We start from the raw sequence: 18870 nt of genomic DNA on the forward strand, positions 1-18870 counted from the left end.
CCGAGCCTGGAGGCAGCTCTTGGCTTTGAGCAGGTGAGTTTCCCATTATCCAGTGCCATGTAAAACATAAATGAAAATGCTGTTGCACCTGCTGCTCTTCCCCTGTGCTCCTACACCACTTGCTAGGTGGGAAAGGTCCTGTTTGCCCCCAAAGCTCATTGTTTCTTGGTGTTAGCAACAAGTGCTGCAGGGTGTCCTACTGCACCAGGGTCGTGCAGGCAACAAGGTGCCCCAAAAACACTTCATTTCAGTGTCTGTAGTAAACAATAGATGTTCCAGGAGAGCCATCTTCCCCAGGTTGATGTGGGTATTTTTGTTTTACTGGAAATGTGAATGAAACAAAGGAAAAGCCCAACAATGCTCTGAACAGCTGGATATTCTGCTGCTATTTAGCTTTGTTGAAGTGAAAGTTAGATGAAAGAGCCCAGGGCTGGATAATGCCTGTACAATGACTGCTCACAGCAATTGGAGCAGTAGCTGTGGCTGGAAAGAAGGTCCTGCTGATAGGTGAAAGGAGAAAGCACATGGAGCTCTCCAAAACACCGCTGCCCTTTCTGGTCCCTGGATCCAGAGTGCCTCATGCTCCTGCCCTGAGGTGAGGTGTAGTACTTGTTCCTCTGCCTGGGGACAAGGCCATCTGTCAGTCACAGCATGTGTGTTTGCACAGCTGTGTGAGGGTTTCTCCCCATTTTATTTAGGGCTGCCTGCTTTTTAGGGTGGCTGGTATTGGCACTTGGGAGCTCAGTTACTTGACGCTCAGTTACAAGTGCAAAAGCAGTTGTTCAAACAGAGTGAACACTAACAAATACGCTAATTTAACTGTGGATGGTGCTAATGAACGCTTAATGTGCAAAGTTAAAAGCAGTTAAAAAAAGTGAAAAGGAAAACGCAATGGGTGTGATCGACTTGTTCTTTTGAAGTCGCCTTCAAGCCTATAGAGAATTGAGATCATTTTAAAAAGTGGTGTGTGGACAAACATATTTGTCCTGTACCAGGTGAGAGTCCCAAGTGATCTGTCTAGGGTTTTGTTCTCGGTTGGCCTGTGATGGTAAATGCCTAAGAAAAGGACCTCTTGCAGCCTGTTCTCAAAGCCAGTGGTATGACCTAAAAGAATTATCAGTGCAGTACATTGTGGTTCAGTCCCTGACCACAGGAACACCTTCTCTGAATTGTTCTCATCTCCTGAGCCAGGGTCTGTATGACTGCCTGTCTGCTGTCTCTTGTCAGCCTCCAAAGGAGGACGGGGCAGTGGGGAGCATGTCTCCTCTTGAGTCACTTTTCTCTGGTCAGAGAGCTGGTGGTGGCTGCAACATTTCAACTGCCAAGGTGAAGAACAAACCACTATGACAGAACTTGCCAGAATCACAAGCAGTGAGGAAAACCCTTGTTCTCTTCCCTGCCTTCATCTTGGGACACCCATCCCTGCTCCTAGTGATAAATACAGGGTATTTTCCAGAATACCGTCCTTCTGGGTGGTACTTCCGAGCCAGAGGTGGATGGAGAAAGGGCTAGCAAAGCCTGAGAAGGAGCAGCAAATTGCCCTCACCACAGCTCCCCCTTTCTGCAGAGGGTACCATTCTGAACTACACACCCTCCTCACCCCAAAACGGAACTAAAGCAGGAGAACATGCTGTTGTGCTGTGGCGGCCGGTGCTTCCAGCCAGCCAGAGGGCCACAAGCTCCATGTGAAGACAGTTACAAGACCGAGAGCTTCCATTTTGAATCACAGAAAATGAGTTTAGGCTTGAGGTGTGTTTCTTTCTGCCCTTTTAGCAGCTGCAAGGGAGTGTAAATCACACTGCAAATCAAACAGGGTTTTGCAGTGACACTTGGGGCACGGAATTCCTCTAAATGACTTAACGTTTTTCTATTTATTCTTTAAGGTTTCTGTTGCATACTTGGCCCATTTTCCTTGCAGGACCTTATACTAGCTCAGAAACGAGAACACACACAAGTGCTAGCCAAAAGGGAAAACCAAAAAGGATCTAAGTGCATTTACTCCTAGTTTTTGCCCTGGTAGGCGCTTTAAGGTGGGTGACGGTGAACCTGCCCGTGGAGGAGAAGGCAGCCGCCATTGTTTTAAGTGAAAAAAGAAAGAGGACGTGTTTAGGCGGGAAGGGGCTGAAGCACCGCAGCCGCCATGCCGAGGGTCTGCCCGGCCGGGCTGGGTTTCCCTTCCTTCCGTTCCCCTTCCCGCGATAACGGCCGGGATAACGGGGACCCGTCCCTCACAGCGCCCGCCGCGCGGCCCCTTTAACGGCCGGCGCCTGCGCGCGAACCCCTTCCCTTAGCAGCCCCCCCCCGGAGCGAGAGGGGAGGGGAGGGGGGAGGGTCACGCGCGGCCGCGGCGGGAGGGGGCGCGCGGGCGTGCGCGAGCCGGCGGCGGCCCGAGGGGGGCGGGGCGGCAGGCAGGGGGCGGGGCGGCGCGGGCGGGCAGGCGGGATTATTATGGGCTGTGGGCGCCGCCGCCGCTGAGAGGAGCAAGATGGAGCTGTCTGCAGTGGGGGAGCGCGTCTTCGCCGCCGAGTCCATCATCAAGCGGCGCATCCGAAAGGTGAGGGGCTCACCGGCCTCGGGGTATGAGGGGAGCGGCTGCGGGGCATCCCCTGCTCCTCGCTTAGGGCCTCTGCCGTGCCGCTCCCCCGCCCGCCTCACCCCACAAACACACGCACACCCCCCCACCTCCCCCAGCCCCACACCCCCTTCCCTCATATTCTCTCTCTCTGCGTTGCAGGGGCGCATCGAGTACCTGGTGAAATGGAAAGGATGGGCCATCAAGTGAGTGCATCCCGATGGGGGGGGCCTCCCGCCCGCGCCGCCTTGTAGGGGCCGACCCCGGGGCGGCGGGGCCGGCTCGGGGAGGGATGAGGCGGGATGGGATGGGGATGATGGGGGTCTCTGTGTGGAGGTTGGTGCACTAACCCCTTCGCTTGTGTGTGTCCCTGCCTTGTCGCCCGTGGCCCGGCAGGTACAGCACCTGGGAGCCCGAGGAGAACATCCTGGATTCCCGGCTCATCGCTGCCTTCGAACAGAAGTGAGTGCTCATTCCCCCACCCCAGCTGGGGCTGCAGCAGCTTTGGTTTGGGTGGGAGCAGGAGAGGCTGTTCAGCCTCCTCTTTTTCCTTTGTTTTTTTTTTTTTCCCTTTTTTTTCTTTTTTTTTTTTTCCTTTTTAACGTGTATACAGTTTCTCCTTTTGAGAAAAGTTTTAACTTCTTGACAAATTTGACTCCCTCAAGGGAACGAGAGCGTGAGCTGTATGGGCCTAAGAAGAGAGGACCTAAGCCTAAAACTTTTCTGCTGAAGGTAACTCTTATTTAAGTAACTTAGGCCTAGCTAAATGCCTCTCAAACCTTGCTAGTGTGTGCCCTTGGAAGAGCCGGACTTACAAGTGACTTGTGCCTGCTGCTTGGCTCGGGGGACGTGGGGACAACGCGATGGGAAAGCGGGTGGAGGGGAGAGCGTGTGTGCGTGCGATGAGTGCCCCAGCAGGAGGGTCGGCACATGCGGATGAGGCTGCGATCTCTTTTTCCAATATCCTTTTCTCTCTTTACGGCCTTCTGCTGCCGCAGTGGAGAGCTAGCCAGCTTTGCTCCCTCTTCCTTCAGCAGCCTCTTCCAGCCAGCTCATGCCCTGCAACTTAGCAGCATGCTGAGCAATTGGGCAGCTGTGGCGGGAATCCTGCTGCCACTTGTGCTCCTCTGGTTGTGTTTCAGGATGTAGGTGCTCTGTGGGAGTTTCTTGAAGGGTTCATGTTTTGATCTGTAAACTGCAGGCTTGTTTTGCCCTTTTTTCTCGGGGGGTGGGGTGGGTGTTGTGGGGGGAGGAGTGCATAGGATAGTGACTGAAGTTTCCAGTTCCCCTCCGATAGACCCAGCATCTCTGTAAGAAGCTGTTGTAGCATCTCTGCTTGCTGACAGTGAGGAACAAGGAAGGTGGTCCTTAGTGCAGCTGCCCGCCCCCCCCAGTTTTTTACTCGTTTTATTTTAATTAAGAAATGCAGTAGCTGCATGAGTGCTGTGAGAGCTCTGTGAATTTATTAGGTTACAAACCCCTTGCTTTGCTCTCCTCTTCCCCTTTCGTCTCCAACTGTGTCAATATCAGATTTCAAATGAATGTAGAAACAACACACCTTTGTATGATTAAGACAGATGAGCGAGTTCATAGCTCTCCTGGTTTTGATCTGGTGTAAAGCCCTGGAACAGCTAGGGTGGACCCTGTGGTAAGGCATCACTATCACTAAGTCATCCTATGGCTTTGGGCAAGTCATTTAGCCTTTGTGTATGTTTCCCCATCTGAGAAACAGGTTAATACTTTCTTTGCGTGGCAGTGGTAGGAGCTTTACTCAAGTCAGTGAAGCACTTTAACTGTATGAGAACCAGAAAGAGCAGCAAGGGGTAGGGTGTCACCTCTCCTCTGTTTTAAGAGGGCATAATGAAGCACACAGAAGAAATGCAGGAACAGGCATATTCCCCTGATGCCCCAGGGGACTGATTATCCTCGGAGAGTCCTGATGGAACTGTCCTTCTCCCTCATCGCCTGTTTTTCCGGTAACGGTTTTCTGTATCTGCAGACTGAGAGCTACGAACATGACTGATACATGCTACCTCTTACGCTTTATTCAGAGAAACTAGACTACTTTGGTTTTCGCTTTCTGGCAGTCATGCATTAAATGAAACCCTTGTGTTTAGGTTTCCAACAATGCAGAGGAACGCTTAAAGGGGAACCACCAGCTTAAAATGGTTCTCTGCTTGAATTAAAAAATACCGGTATTTTGTAACAGTTGACATGGTTCAGAGTGATAGAGAGGTGTTTATGCTGTGCTTTTAACTTTACTGTGTGTAATCAGTTTCTTTTGATTCTGAATGCGATACGGCAAAATCCATTGCCAATTTTTCAGTCATTTAAAAACCCCAAACCAACCTCCAAACTCAAAAATAAAACCCACTCGTTCCTCCTCTTCTCCTCTTGCCCTTTAAAAAAAAAAACACCACCCAATCTTGGAACACGAATGATTCAACAGCATCCTTTGAATCACACCCCTGACACGTTTCTGTGGCACATCTTCCTTCTACCAGCTTCTCAAACACAGCTGAAAACCTGTAGGTTTGCAGTGCTGGCTTGGTACTTTATAGAAGATGGATCGCGACAGCAAGTGAGATGAGCTCTTCTGAAGGCTGATGCCACATTGTGGGAAAGGCTGGCAGGGCAGCTCTGGGAAATGGAGCTGGTGAACCCATTTGTGCTCTCTGACTTGCTGATTTTCTGTGACTTTGCATCCTACCCTAAAAATAACACCCCAGGCCAGCCAGCAAGAAGTAACTCTATCTCAAGCTAGCCAGCCCTATCTGGACTTGTCTGAGCTCTGTTCAGGCAGGCCATTGGCAACACAGGTAGGGCCAGAACCAGGACAGAGACCAGCAGGATAGTTTGTCTCGTGTGCATCTCCCTGTCAGTTCTGAGGTGCCAAAGATGCATGTTTGATCTCCGCTACCCTGCAGCACCAGTGCTGCTGAGAGAGGAGCGGGGTTTGATTCTGCCTTGCACATTGCTAATGATGCTTTTGGTTATTTTAACTGCAGATTCTCTTGCCAGTGAGAATTTCAGAAGCAGGGGAAGAAATCTGATTCTTGCATCCCAGAGGGAGTCTTTGGAATTGGTAGTTAGAACAATATCCTTTTTGATCTGTTAACAGATTAGGCCTGGGTGCAATGATGTTTAAGCAGGAGTCTGACCTAGGACTGTTTTGGTAGACGAATCTGCCCTCGACTCAGTGGCTTGCTAGGATTTTTCAGGTGTATCAGTGCTTAAACTTGGGATTCTGAGCCGCTAGTAAGGCGTTGAAATAAGTGCTCTGAAATACCACCTTGTCCCCTGTCTTGTGAGTGTGATTTAGTTTGCAGTTGGGGTTAGGTTTATCCTAGGATTAGTTCTCAAAAGCTGTGGATAGGCACCCAGGGGAATTTTCGGAAAGCTTTCCAGCAGGTTAATGGCCCATGCCTTTGGAGAAGCTTTGAAAGGCAGCATCTTTGGCCACCTGCTGCCTTTGTAAGCCAGGGTCCCGTTGCTGAGAGCTGTCTAACATTTGCCCTTCCCATCAGACTGCAAAGGGAGATGACAGCCCAGGCTTTGTAACATCTCTGTCAAGATGGCCAGTGTTGAAAGTGACCCCTCCAGAGTTTTCGGCAGGAAATGGGTCTTTATCCTCTTCATACTGGGGCAAACTTTCCCACAGCTGAGATCAAGCTTGGCAGGAGGTTGTAGTTCTTGGGAGATTGCTCGTATGTCATAAGCGTTGTGCTGAGCGTATGGGAAGCTGAGTCCTTGGTCTGAAATGGGCAGCTCTGGCTTAAGGCTCTTACCTTACTACTTGGGTGTCTGGCTGAAGCTGTCCTTGAGGGGACAGGCTCTTCAGCTGCAGGTCGGAGTGGAAGCTGGTGTGAGGTTAGGAAGAGTCACAGCACATGCTTTAGTGATCTTCCTCTTTTTCCTCTGCTCAGTTTGCTCTTTTTATGTTGCTTTTCCCTCGGCACTCTGCTGTGTGGAATGATAAACTTGCCAACTAATCTAATAAAGTCTAGCAAGCACTGTTAAGAGACAGACCACTGCAAGCTCTGTGGGTGGCTAGCAAAGACCCCTGCTTGGGATGGCTGTAAATACTAAGGTGAAAAGACTGGAGAAGGTTAATGGGCAGGGAGAAGTAAGGGCGAGTAAAGAAGAGCCCTAGTGCGGGGGGGAAGAAGGGGCCCAGCAGCATGGTGTTCTGTCACTTCGCCCTTCCTTGAACTCTAAAGCTGGAGTTGGGTTTCTTTTGATCTCCTCCTTGTTCGTAAATTATCCCCAAGCGGTTTGAAAACAGACCGTTCCCCTTTGTAGTATTTTGTTCCCCATCCAGTAGGGAAACTTAGTTTATGGCAGTGTTGCTTGGGAGAACCATGCTATGAACTGGCTTGCTGTTGCCTTCTCACTTGGAAGACTGCAGAAGAAAGGGGGTGATAAAAAGGACGAATGGCAGCCAGAAAGGGGAAAGAAGAGCTTTTGCGAATGCTGTTTGGAGCAAGGACTGTGGGAATGTAGGTAGAGAATAAAGGACAAAGCAGAACCAGTAATTTATGAGAGAGTCGTGCTACTGTGGTGCAGCAGCACTACTGGAAATGGCTTGATTTTGAAATAATTAACTAGAAATCCATTGCTTTACAAGGATTTTTTGTCTTGTTTATTTCTCCTTCCAAATTGCAGAGATTTTGATACAATTCAGGTAGCGGAGGCTTTTCTAAGCACATGTCCATGTACGTGCTTGTGTGCCTCAGTGCGTTAAGGGAATGAATGAACAAATATGCTTGCTGTGCCTCAAGGGACACTTACTCAGAAATAGTATGGAACGGGGGAGATATACCAGTTCCCAGGGGCAGTGAGGGAGAGCTGTACAGGCTAAATAAAGGTGATATGTATCCCAAAAGGGAAGAGGGGGAAGGGCAGCAATCCTACCAATTGGCATGCTCTTATAATGGAGCACTGCAGCAAGCCTCCAAAAGCTGCATCTTGATGTAGGCTGAGCTGTAAGCAGAGAGTGAATTACTTTGTATACATGCGGAGTGCTTCTCCAGCAGTGAGCAAATCCTGCAGGTGAAAGCTGCAAACCACAGAGAGCTAGTTTCCATTTGGAAAACTTCGGAGTTAAATAGCAAACTGTAGTGAAACACCTGAAAGGATTAAATGGGATTGTTTTTCAAAGACCTTATGCACATACGCCTCATGAGGGTGACAAAATAATGGATCTGTAGCAGGGAAAAGTGCGTTTCCAACAGATAAAACTGAATGCTGAGTCTCCTCCAAACCAGAGGTAGCAAGTTATTTAATGTGAAGTTGAAAGTGGGAGAAGGAGAGCCCAGAAAGTGTGCTGTCCTTCTCAGGGAAGAGACCTGAGCTTCTATAGTTGATGCCTGAATAAACCTGATCCTGTAGTAGGAATACTGAGCTTCACGAGTGAGAAGGCTCTGGGGGTTGGTTTTAGATAAAGCAGCTGATACCATTTTTCTTGAAACCTTACCTGGAAAAACAAGCTCAAGGTAAGCTGAATATTTGCATATTGCTGTTTGGAGCTTGCGCTAAAGCTGGTCACTGGGGGATGGCAGTGTTGCCCCAGGGGAGAACTGCTGAGTGCCAGCTTACCCTCTTTCAGTAATCTGGCTAAAGAGATCGATGCTGCACGTAGTCTACCCGGACACTACTGAAACTGGAATTTAATAAACACAGAGAGCCAAAATACAAGTTAGAAACAGCTTCAGCTTGAGGAAGTAACTGGAAACGCAGACACTTAGCAAGTAAGGGAGACCTAGTGGTTCTGTTACACTGGAAAAGCCGTAGCAGGGCTCTGTGCTAGCTGCTGTGTAAGCACAACACCCAAGACAGGTCTCTGTCAAAACAGGACAGGAGCTGATAAATGTGCACAGGCTGGGGAAGGAAAAATCAGGAGGACTATGGAAGTGGCTGGGCAGTGACTATCCCAGCATTATCCCTTTTCATTTAACGTGGTTGACGGGAAGCTGTGCTGAGGAATTTGGGGGTGTATAAGGCAACTGTGGGTGTTTATTACTGCTTCCCCCTGGCTTGGCGGAGCCTGCCTCCTTTCTCACATGGGTGATGGAAGGCAGTGTTGTGGGCAAGGCAGCAATTAGACTCAACTTGGAGCAAAGTGGCACAGAGAGGGCAGAACTCCTCACTCCAGTGTGTGGTTTTGGGGAAGAGAATTCATCAAGATGTGTGGTGTTGGTGGCAGGAAGGGGCCTGAAAGATGCCCGTGTCTACCTGCTGAGGCTGTGGACCAGCGACTTTTTTTACTGCCCTATCTGTCCTTCAGTATCCTCTGCCTGACTCCTCTGCCTTGCATTTCGGACTGGGACATTATGTTGTGCTTCCTCTCAGCTGAGCAGTGGTAAACTGGCAAGAAGCCCAAAGCACAAGAGCAGCAATGCTAGGACTGGCTGTGATGGGCAAGGAGTGGAAAGGAAGAATGAAGTTGTTAATCCAGGCTGTGCTGGTATGTAATGTCAGAAAGCAAACTGTAGCTTAGCCTGGTGTCTGCCATCTGCTTCAGAGGGACCTGTGAAGAGCAAGCACAGCCCTAGATGTGCATCTCTCTGTTCCTGTGATCTCCTCATGGGATCTCGGGGGTCTCTAAATTATGGAACATTGGGATGGGGATAGTTGACAGGTGGTGCAGGGGGTTCGTCTGGTGCTGCTGCTGTGCTCCAGCATGTAGGACATCTGGGACAAGAACTGTGTCTTAACTATTAATTTTCTGAGCAGTTTTGGGCATGGAGTAATGTACAAGGCTGAGCAAAGAGAAACTAGCTGAAAACTGGGATGCTTCCTGCTACAGCAGGGCATGCTGGGGTTTGTCTGCTGGGGCTTGTCTGGGGACACTTCCTTCTAGCTAGGTGAAACAGCACCCTGTACAGCCTAGGGTTAATATGGAGAGCATCTGTGCCTGCCTTGGCATTGTGTTACTCATCCCTGTTTCTTTGTCAGTCAGCTAATAAAAAGTCTAGAGCACCTGGTTCAAATGAGCTTTCAGTCTGCATTTTCACATACAGCTGGGGAAGGAAGCCTCATCTTTGCAGTCCTTTTAAAGACAGGATACAAATAGCACTGAAGGGCATGATTATTGTCCAGCATTAGCCGGGGGGGAACAAAATTTCTTCACTTTTGTTTTCTGCTTGCTCAGGATCTTCTGTATTTCCCATGGGGATTTTGGTGGAAGAAGAGGGACACTGGGTGACAGCAAAGCTGTGGGGGTGTCTAGGGCTTTGAGCTTATTGTGCAAGAGCCTGGCCTGGGCCCCTCGCTTCGATGTGTTAGATCCCTGCCTTTGCACACACATTTTTTTCCCCAGGCGTTTCTCTGGTTTGAGGCACAGGCTGCAGGGTGACAAAGGAGATGGTGTTGGAGTGCTTAAGCTCTTAGCTGGCAAGAAGCCATCGCGATCTTGGCGTGTGCTAGGGGGCAACGGGATGGAAAAGTTGGGGAAGAAAAGCAGCTGTTGTCTATAGCATTGCAGTTCTTGTCGTGCCCACGAGGTGGGGGAAGCTGCTCACTACACGGGCGATTGGAGGTGGCTTGCCTGTCGCCTCTAGGCCCGAGTGACTTCTCAGCAGTGGTCGCAGGCAGGAATTAAGGAAGGGGATGGTTTGGGCAAGGAGTGGGGTGCAGGTAGGAGGCTGAGCAACTGTGCTCTGACAAGGTGTGATGCAAGAACATGCTCCGAGTTTCCATGCCCACAGGGTCTTCAGGTCATACTGCCTCAGCTTACCAATGAAATTGTTGTTTCTGCTGCCAGAAAACGTTCCCATCTGGTGCATGAATCAGGGCAGGTTTTGGCACTATCTCCAAGCACCAGAATTGCTTAAAAGTCTTGTTCCCCTGCCCTGGCTTTTGGGAAGGACAGGCACTGAGCAGTTGAACTGGTGCTGTTCCTGCTCTGTTTTATTAGTAGGTTTCAAGTGAGTGTGGTGGTCAAAACGACAAGGCAGTCTCTTTGGAGATGCAGTTAAACTTGACTTGAATTCTAGCTGCTTTGTTTTAAATACTGTCTGTACCTCGCTTCCACAGCAAAGTGAGGATAAACGTGCCTGCTTGTGGTCTCTAGTTGAAATTAAGCTTTGGATCTCTGCTTTTCTTGTGTTTAGCTAAGATAGCTCTGTCAAATCGCCCTCACCTGCCTCCATCTGTGCTCCTCAGGGCCCCTGTCTGCCATGCTCTGGAGAGTAAGTGAGTCTGGTTGTGGAAGGGGAATAGCAAACTGGATGCCTTACTCTTCCTCTTCCCATTGTACTTATTTCATAGAGGACTTGGTACTGTCCCCTGTCTTGGGACTGGTATGTGATTTTTTGGATGCTAACCCAACACTAACAGTCCCAGTGCTTAGGAAGACACTTAATTATTTGGCTGACAGTGGAGGGTTGTGCACGTTGCCTGATGATGAGTTTGGAGAAGAAGAGACTGAGGGGTGACCTTATTAGTGTATATAAATATATAAAGGGGGAGTGTCGCAAGGATGGAGCCAGGCTCTTCACAGTGGCAAACAGTGATAGGACAAGGGGCAATGGGTACAAACTGGAACACAAGAGGTTCCACTTAAACTTGAGAAGAAACTTCTTCTCAGTGAGGGTGACGGAACACTGGAACAGGCTGCCCAGGGAGGTTGTGGAGTCTCCTTCTCTGGAGACATTCAGAACCCGCCTGGACACGTTCCTGTGTAACCTTATCTAGGTGTTCCTGCTCCGGCAGGGGGATTGGACTAGATGATCTTTTGAGGTCCCTTCCAGTCTCTAGCATACTGTGACTGAGGAGGACCTTGGAAACCATTAACTGTAACCCTGAAACATGGCTGGAGGGTGGCAGTTCCCTCTTGTGGAAAACACATGTCAACAGGGGCACAGCCTAGGGAGAAAGTAGCCACTCAGAAAGGATACAGACAGTTCTTCCTGCTCATATGGGGACTGTGCCGTAGCCACCAGTAGTCCAGAGGTGTGTATGTGGGTTTGTCATTAATGTGGGTATAAATGTGCCACGGCATTGCTGAGGTGAGAAATGCCTGATTTGAGACTTGGCTGCTTCTAGGCTGCCTCTCTGACCCTGTTTTGTTTTCTCTCTCCCCACCACCGCAGGCTCGGGCCCAAGCGGAGGCCCTCCACATTGGGGATGTACACTTTTCTGTCAAGCCTGGTTCTAGCACCTCCTCTCCCAAGCTCCACTCCAGTGCTGCGGTGCACCGGCTCAAGAAAGACATCCGGCGATGCCACCGCATGTCCCGGCGTCCCCTGCCCCGTCCGGACCCCCAGAACAGCGGGAGCATGGCGGGGGGGGCTGGCATCCGTCCTCCTGTCTCACCCTTCTCGGAGACCGTCCGCATCATCAACCGCAAGGTGAAACCTCGTGAGCCCAAGCGCAGCCGCATCATCCTCAACCTCAAAGTCATTGACAAAGGTGGGAAACCAGCCAATGGTGCCGGGGGCCTGGCTCGGCCCAAGATCCCCTCCCGAAACCGCGTCATTGGCAAGAGCAAAAAGTTCAGCGAGAGCATTCTCCGCACCCAGATCCGCCACATGAAGTTCGGCTCCTTTTCGCTCTACAATAAACCGTCCACTGCACCTGCCCCCTCTCTGGAGGGCAAAGGGGAGGCTGAAAGCTCCCAGGCGGCCTCCTGTGGGCTCATTATGGGTTCCACTCCCTATGATGCCCCCAGCTCCAGCTCCTCCGGCTGCCCGTCGCCAGCCCCCCACTCCTCCTCTGACCCAGATGATTCCCCTCCGAAGCTGCTTCCCGAGACCCTCAGCCCAGCCATTCCCGACTGGCGTGAGTCAGAGGTCCTTGACCTCTCGATCCCACCCGAGTCAGCTGCCACCAGCAAGCGTTCTCCCCCAGGAGGCTGCGGTGGGGGGCAGACGCCCTCTTTATCCCTCTCTTCTTCCGACCCAGAGCAGGAAGCCGGCGACTGGCGTCCTGAGATGTCCCCTTGCTCTAACGTGGTGGTCACGGATGTCACCAGCAACCTCCTCACCGTCACCATCAAGGAGTTCTGCAACGCAGAGGATTTTGAGAAGGTGGCGGCGGGTGGTGGTGGAGGAGGCAAGTGAGCAGCCAGGTCCCCCCACTCCAGCCGTGTGGGGGGAGCTCTACTGCGAGAAGTCGTGGTGCAAATGGCTGTCCTCAGTTCTCTCCTTCTCCCCTTGGCTGTCCCTCTGCCCTCACTGCCACCCTTCCTCCTCCTCTGCCCCTGCTCATTCCCTCTTGGCTGGAGGCTGGAGCATGTCAGTGGTGAGGAGCTGGGGGCACCCACTGGTCCTGGGTGTCGCTGCTGCTGGGAGGAAGCAGGGGGGGTCATGGTGGGGCTGGGGAGTGGTTATTTGTCCTTGAATGTGGTGTTGTCCAACGGATGGTGGAGCCTTTGGGGATGAGGGATGGGTGAGCATGTGTCTGTGTGCCTGTGGGGGTGGTGGGGAAGGTGCTTTACCTTCTCCTTCCATCGCTGACAAATACTGAAGAGGAGCTCCAGACCCTTGAGGGGAGGATATAAGAGAATTGGAGCCTTTGCCCATGCCCCCCAGGCCTTCTCCCATAATGTGCATGCAGTCTCTTCCATTCCTATGTGTCCTCTTGCCATGACACCGATCCTGCCATCTTTCCCCCTCTTGGTCTGCATCTGCCCTCTCTTCTGCTGTCCTCATGGCAGTTCCTGACCCAGATGACCCTAGAGTGAAGGGGAAGAGGGGCAGGTGAAGCATCATGCCTGGAAGGTGCTTGAGACAAAGCTGGGATGGTGGGGGTGCCCAATGCAGCATACACCCCATATCAGCTTCTCCTTTCCTGTGACTGTTGGTGCTACCTTGGCAGTTGTATGGGCACTTTCAGATGCCCTGGTCCCTCCTCTTTATCTTCCAACTTGCTCAGCTTTGCAGGGGGAAGGGAAGGGAAGGAAAGGGGAGTCTGATTCTGGCCCAGATCTTCCTCCTGGTGTTCATCACTTGCACTTGCCTGGGGGAGAGAGCATAAAATGTCCTTCCCTGGCCTTTCTGTGGTGGGAGTGGGCTGTGCATCCAACCTTCAGTTTGGGGGAAGGTACACCAACAGTGTGATTCTGCCCCAGCTGGGAGAGACTGGTCTCCCTCCTTGCACATAAGCGTCATCCCAGCTCCTTCAGAAGGAGGAAAGGATGGATGCTAAGGCAGATTACTTGCTTTTCCTGCTTCTTTTCATCTCCTCTGCTCTCCCTTCCCTGTGGTGGATGGCCTGGAAGAGGGCTCCCCTCTGTTTCCAAGTATCTGAAACAGCCCTTACAACTGTCAACCAAAGGTGCTAATAAGAAATAACTCTCTCTCACGTTGTATGCATGTGCACTGGATCTCTTCCCCTGGAGCTGTGAACTGATCTAGAAATTCCTTCTCTTCGCCCCAGCAAGTAGGAGTGAGCAAGATCATAGCTTACTCTCCCCCTGACCATCTTTGTTCGCATCCAGAATAAGCTCTCTCTTTGCCTCCCATTTCTGACTTGTTCTGTTTCTGTGTGGGTCATAAACTTCACGGCAAGATACCGTTTCCTTGCTCTCCCTTCTCCCCCTATTTGCACAGGACTCGGCCTGTAGGGGCAAGGGAAAGAGGTGCTGATCCATCAGTGGGAGAGCCTTGCCCTCTCAGCCCTGTCCCTGATATTCGGGAAGGGGCAGAGGGGTGTCACTTCTACATAACATGCTGCAGAGGTGAAAAGGGTGGAAAAAACTTCCCCATGCCAGGGCTTACCTACTCAAAGATCTGCTCTGGGTGGGTGAACACGAGTGGAATTAGCCCCTCTGGTGCTTCTACAGAAGGATGCTTGCAGGCTGCTGGCTCTGAGGAGCGCTCTTATGTGGAGTAGTGATTTGTGGTTCCAGTGGTCTGAGGATGGAAGGGAGGCAGTCTGTGGGAGAGAAGTAATATATGTTTGCCCAAGAGGCAGTGATGGGGTGGTAGAGGGACAGACCAGCTTCTGACCTTAATATAGGCTTCTGTGCCCAGAGCTTGTCTTTTCCCTGCCTCCAGTGCATGTGTTGGTGTAATGCTGCCCTCCCCACAGGCTCCTCCTGCCTTGCGGCCAGTGGCATTCAAAGCCATGGGGCAGGGTGAATTCGCACCACTTGCAGTTGGGTGTCTGCGCAGACAGTCCGAGGGGGATTCCAGGTGCTGTTAGCACCACCCTTTGCACGCCTCTTTCTTTTCCTTTCCTTGGTTAAAGAGCTCAGTGGACTCTTTTGGGATGCAGTTGCATTCACAGTTGAAGCTAGGGGCAGGGAGAAAGACTTCCCCGATCCATTCATCAAGCCTAAGGCTTCCTATAACTTGTTGGACTTGTGTGTGTGTCTGTATTAATACCTGCCTGTATTTTTTGTGTCTTGATTTTGGGTTTTTTGCATCTTTCCCGTGCCTGGCACACCCGGGGATCCCTTATTTTAGCATAGCCTGTCCATTTGACTGCAGCCTCAAAGATGAGCAGTTTGTAGGCATGGGAAAAGCTAGGAAAATAAAGCTAGGGAAATAGCAAGGAGATTCTTCTCTTTTTTTCCCCCCCTTCCCCTCTCAACTAGAACTATTCTGTGGCTGTGAGATAAGAGGAGCTTCTTCGTGGGGTGGATGCAAACTGGCCAGTCACTTTAGGTTGTTGAGTTGCTGTTTAGTGTGTATGTGATGTGCTTTGTTTCGTGGTATTGAGGTTCTGGAAAAAAAAAAAGCATTTAAGTGGGAGATAAAAGGGAACTTTAATAGGAAACTCTTGATGTGTTTTGGCCAAGATGTGTTTGCTTGGCAGGATTCTTTTCCCCAGTGTCTCTTGTATGGTGTTCTTTGGGGGCAGGGGACAGGAATTGCTTAATCAAAGGGGTTTTGCCTTTCTTCAGAGTGATAAGCAAAGGAACTGTCTGTGAAGTGCAAAACAGTGGGTCGTTGTAGGAATACCCTGTGAGGACCCTCTTCCTGTGGTGAGAAGATGAGGGGACTTGTAGCAGAGGAACCTGTGCAGTAGATCCTCTTTGTTAAGGAAGAAAGGAGTATGATCCGGCTTGCAGATACAGCTCAATTGCTTGTGTGACAAATATCTCCCTGGGTGAGTCACCAGGTGGGGACCAAACCCTGAACCTCTAGATCCAAAAGGAGGATCCCATGCTGGTTTGAGTTAGAAGTTTGCTAACTTGAACACACAGCAGCCTCAAGTCCCCTCAGGTGGATGAGCCGCTTGAGGCTGACTAACCTACCTTCGTATTCACATGGGTTGCACTCCTTCTGAATTTTTGCCCTTGCTCCTTAACGGACATGGGAAAGATCTATCCATGCCTTTCCAAAAGGGCATTGCATTGAGGGAGGAGTTTATTTGAAAGTATCCCCTTCCCTTCCCCGTAACCCCTAGGAAAACAAAAAAACAGGGAAATATTCTCTGTGTCTGTGCCATGTTTGTTCTCTTGTTGTCGTGTTTTTAGAGGAGATTTTATGATGGAGTGGAAAAAGTGAAATGATTAGTTTTGCATAAAAAAAAAGAAAAGTTTAAAAAAAATTTCTACAGGGAGAGAGCGAGAGAGAGTTTAAAAATGATTAATAAATGCAGTGATTGCACAAACTGTAGTGGTAATAGAGATGGTCCTTAGAGAAAAGAGTATTTTGTAGTATCGAAGCATGTGTGTCTGGGATGGTGTTTGGCTTGCTTGAACTGGAGGGAAAGGCATTCTGGGACTAAGCAGCGATCTCTGAGCTGAAAAGGCAAGTTGCATGTTGGAGGAACCCTGTCTACAAACCCTTCCCGTCCTTGCCTCCCAAGTGTTGGAGTGAGTTCCCTTCCCTCCCATACCTCTCCTGTGAGCTAAGGTAGTCTCCAAGTGGTTTTCTGGCCGAGCGGCCCTCAGAAATGGCCGGTTGCGTTCTGCCAGAACGTGGATCAGGCCACCAACATGGAAACAGTTAACTTTGTATGCACAGCAAGCTGCTAAGATTTGGGGTTGTCACGTACCTTTCCTGCCAAGTCACTGTCTCTTCTCTTTTCCCTCCCCCATATCCAAGCAAAATTAACCATGGTGGGCTTATCTCCTGGGAACCAGATGTGCCTCCCCTTCATAGGGTCTCTTAGCTTCTTCCGGCATGGGGTGGGGAGTGGCATTTTTCCGTATAGGATTCACCACATCAGGACAGAGAACAGAGTCCCATCTGTGTGTCGTCCAGCATCCCATCTCTGAGAATGTTCAGATCTTCAGCAGTAGATGAGAGAGCTGCCTTGTGTGCTCCGAAGGCGCTTCTGAGCGAGGCATCCCCTCTTCTTGAGGCCAGCTACTGCTGGAGGCTTTGGGATGTGGAGAGGAACACCTTGACAGGACTGTGTTTGAGTAAGGGCTGTTGTCTTCTGCTCTGGCTTCCTGCAGAGTGGCAGGGAAGAGTTGCCTGCACATTCATTCAGAGCTTCCGCATTCATGGTATCTGCTGGGTGTACATCTTGTGCATGGGGATGACTGCAGGGAGGAGGGAAGCTACCAGATGTTGGTGTCTGAACAGAGCATATCAGGCAGGGGGTGCTAGTACAGCCTTTCTTGTCTGGACTTCTCTGGTGTCCTCAGCTTTGCAGTGGCAGGTGATGGATATCTCGATGCTTCCCACAGCCTGGGCTGCTCTTGGGAACTTCCTCTCTCTGCCCATTGAGCTCTATCAGTGCTTCCCACAGCCTTCAGCTTGGAGCAGCAGCCTCCTGTCTAATGTTTTCTTTTTCTCCTCGTTGAGCAGAGCAGGACCGGGGAGGTGTGAAGCTAATGAGGTGCAAACTCCTTTTGGGATGGAAAACAGAAATAGTGTGCTGAGCAGACCCAGCTGTGGTGAGCCACTACTTGATTTCTGTTTTCAAAAGAGAGAGGGAGCTTTTTCTCTCCATCTCCACTTATTGAAGCTCCCAGGGTAATTTTATGATATAAAGAAAAAACAACAAAAAAAAAGAACCCCTTACAATCCTGCTTTTTATCAGGTAGGAGCTGTCTCTGAGCTGAGTCTTCCTAGGGATTTCACTCCCTTTCCCAGACCCTCTTTGTAGAAGAGGTTTTGGCAGCTCCCAGTGTTTGGAGATTGCTTTCCTAGGGACCTCCTGGCAGAAAGAGGTTGTCATGCTGAAGGGTGGTGTCCCGAGACCCCATGCTTATGCCTACCACAGGTTGTGGCATTAGTGGGGCTGCTCAGGAGCAGGTCCTTCTCCCCAGGGAGGTATAACAAACCTGGAGTGCGTGTCTGGCTAAGTGCTTATTTCCCCTCTTGCCTCCTTCCCCGCTTTCCAAGACCACCTCCTCCTTGCCTGGTGCATCTTTTTACTCCAATGTCGCTTGCTTTTGCTGCATTTTTCAATTGCCCATAATCGTGCGAGAGCTGGGATCTTATTTACTTTTTATATATAAATATAGAAATATAAATGAAACCCTGCCCTCTTCCCTCCCCGTCTCACCCACCACCCTGTGTGCAACCTTCCCTATCTCTGCTCTGAAGAGGGTTAATTTGGGGCCGGGGATTTGGTGCCTCCTGGGTTCTGTTCCTTTGGTTGCCGTGGCCTTTCTGCCAGCTGTGTCACTGCCCTGTGCCTCCATCTCCCTGGTGCAAAGGGCTGGAGGGGACCATTCTACTGAGGGTGCTGGCAGCCCGATTCCCATGGCATTGGCATGGAACTGGAGCAGTGCCGAGTATTGCTTCAGAAATCCCCTTCTCCCTGTCTGTGCTTCCTTCCCCAGGTAACTCCAGGAAGTATCTTCACTTCATTGATGCTTTGGGGTTAAGCAAAAAGTGGCTTTCTTTTCTTTTCTTTCTTGTATTTTCTAGGTCCCTCCCCAGAGTGCAATGTGTATGGTTTCCTTTTGGGGGTGTAGATGGGAGGAGATGTTGGGGTCAATCTCTGTCCTCACCTTTGCCCTTCCATCCCCTACTTCTCTCCCCTTTTGATGCTGCCCTGTGTCAGGCTGGTGGGGTCTGCACCCTTGTCTGTGTGGGGTCAGCAGCGTTGGCACCAGCAGCTTCACATGTGGTGTGTGGTGCATCTGAGGTGCCTTGTGTTGCAGCTTGTTTGTAAGGAGGTCACAGGGCCCCGAGTTCTTTCTCCCTTTAAATTTCTCTGTCTGGGAGTGAAGGGAGGTGTAATTACTTCGCTCTCCCCTTGGTGTTGGGCTGCCTCTGGCAGCTCTTCCTTCTCTTTCAGCTTCTCTGTGGTAGGAAACAAATGTCTCCAGGACCGTCCAGAAGCACAGTTCTTGTGGTGAGAATCCCCCTGCCTCAGGTTAGTGCTGTGCTTTGAGCCCTCTCCCTCCAAGCACCCACCTAAGCGTGCTGGCAGGGGCT

At 50.6% G+C, this 18870-nt stretch overlaps 1 protein-coding gene across 2 annotated transcripts; it reads left to right on the plus strand.

The window, feature by feature from the left end:
* The first annotated feature begins 2412 nt into the window (after positions 1 to 2412).
* Positions 2413 to 15560, plus strand: CBX6 (chromobox 6). 2 transcript variants are annotated; one of them, XM_061363449.1, is made up of 5 exons: positions 2413 to 2554; positions 2735 to 2778; positions 2969 to 3034; positions 3238 to 3304; positions 11722 to 15560. In XM_061363449.1, exons 1-5 carry the CDS (start codon positions 2486 to 2488, stop codon positions 12634 to 12636), a joined length of 1161 nt encoding a protein of 386 aa, XP_061219433.1. In that variant the 5' UTR covers positions 2413 to 2485; the 3' UTR covers positions 12637 to 15560. The 2 variants fall into 2 exon arrangements, with proteins under 2 accessions (XP_061219433.1, XP_061219425.1); XM_061363441.1 differs by having other exon boundaries at positions 2414 to 2554; positions 11668 to 15560.
* The last annotated feature ends 3310 nt before the right edge of the window (positions 15561 to 18870 follow it).

Source organism: Neopsephotus bourkii, unplaced genomic scaffold (assembly GCF_033783945.1).
Source record: "Neopsephotus bourkii isolate Nb327-2 ecotype Australia unplaced genomic scaffold, CSIRO-AGI_Nbou_v1 NB_107, whole genome shotgun sequence".
In the NCBI taxonomy this organism is placed as follows: Eukaryota; Metazoa; Chordata; class Aves; order Psittaciformes; family Psittacidae; genus Neopsephotus; species Neopsephotus bourkii.

What these genes read in the sequence shown, in the direction of transcription:
- CBX6 (XM_061363441.1), top strand. Translation starts at nt 2,486, where the DNA reads ATGGAGCTGTCTGCAGTGGGGGAGCGCGTCTTCGCCGCCGAGTCCATC. An exon ending in ATCGCTGCCTTCGAACAGAA is followed by an intron (nt 3,035 to 3,237) that starts GTGAGTGCTCAT and finishes GACTCCCTCAAG; the next exon opens with GGAACGAGAGCGTGAGCTGT. An exon ending in CTAAAACTTTTCTGCTGAAG is followed by an intron (nt 3,305 to 11,667) that starts GTAACTCTTATT and finishes CCACCACCGCAG; the next exon opens with GCTCGGGCCCAAGCGGAGGC.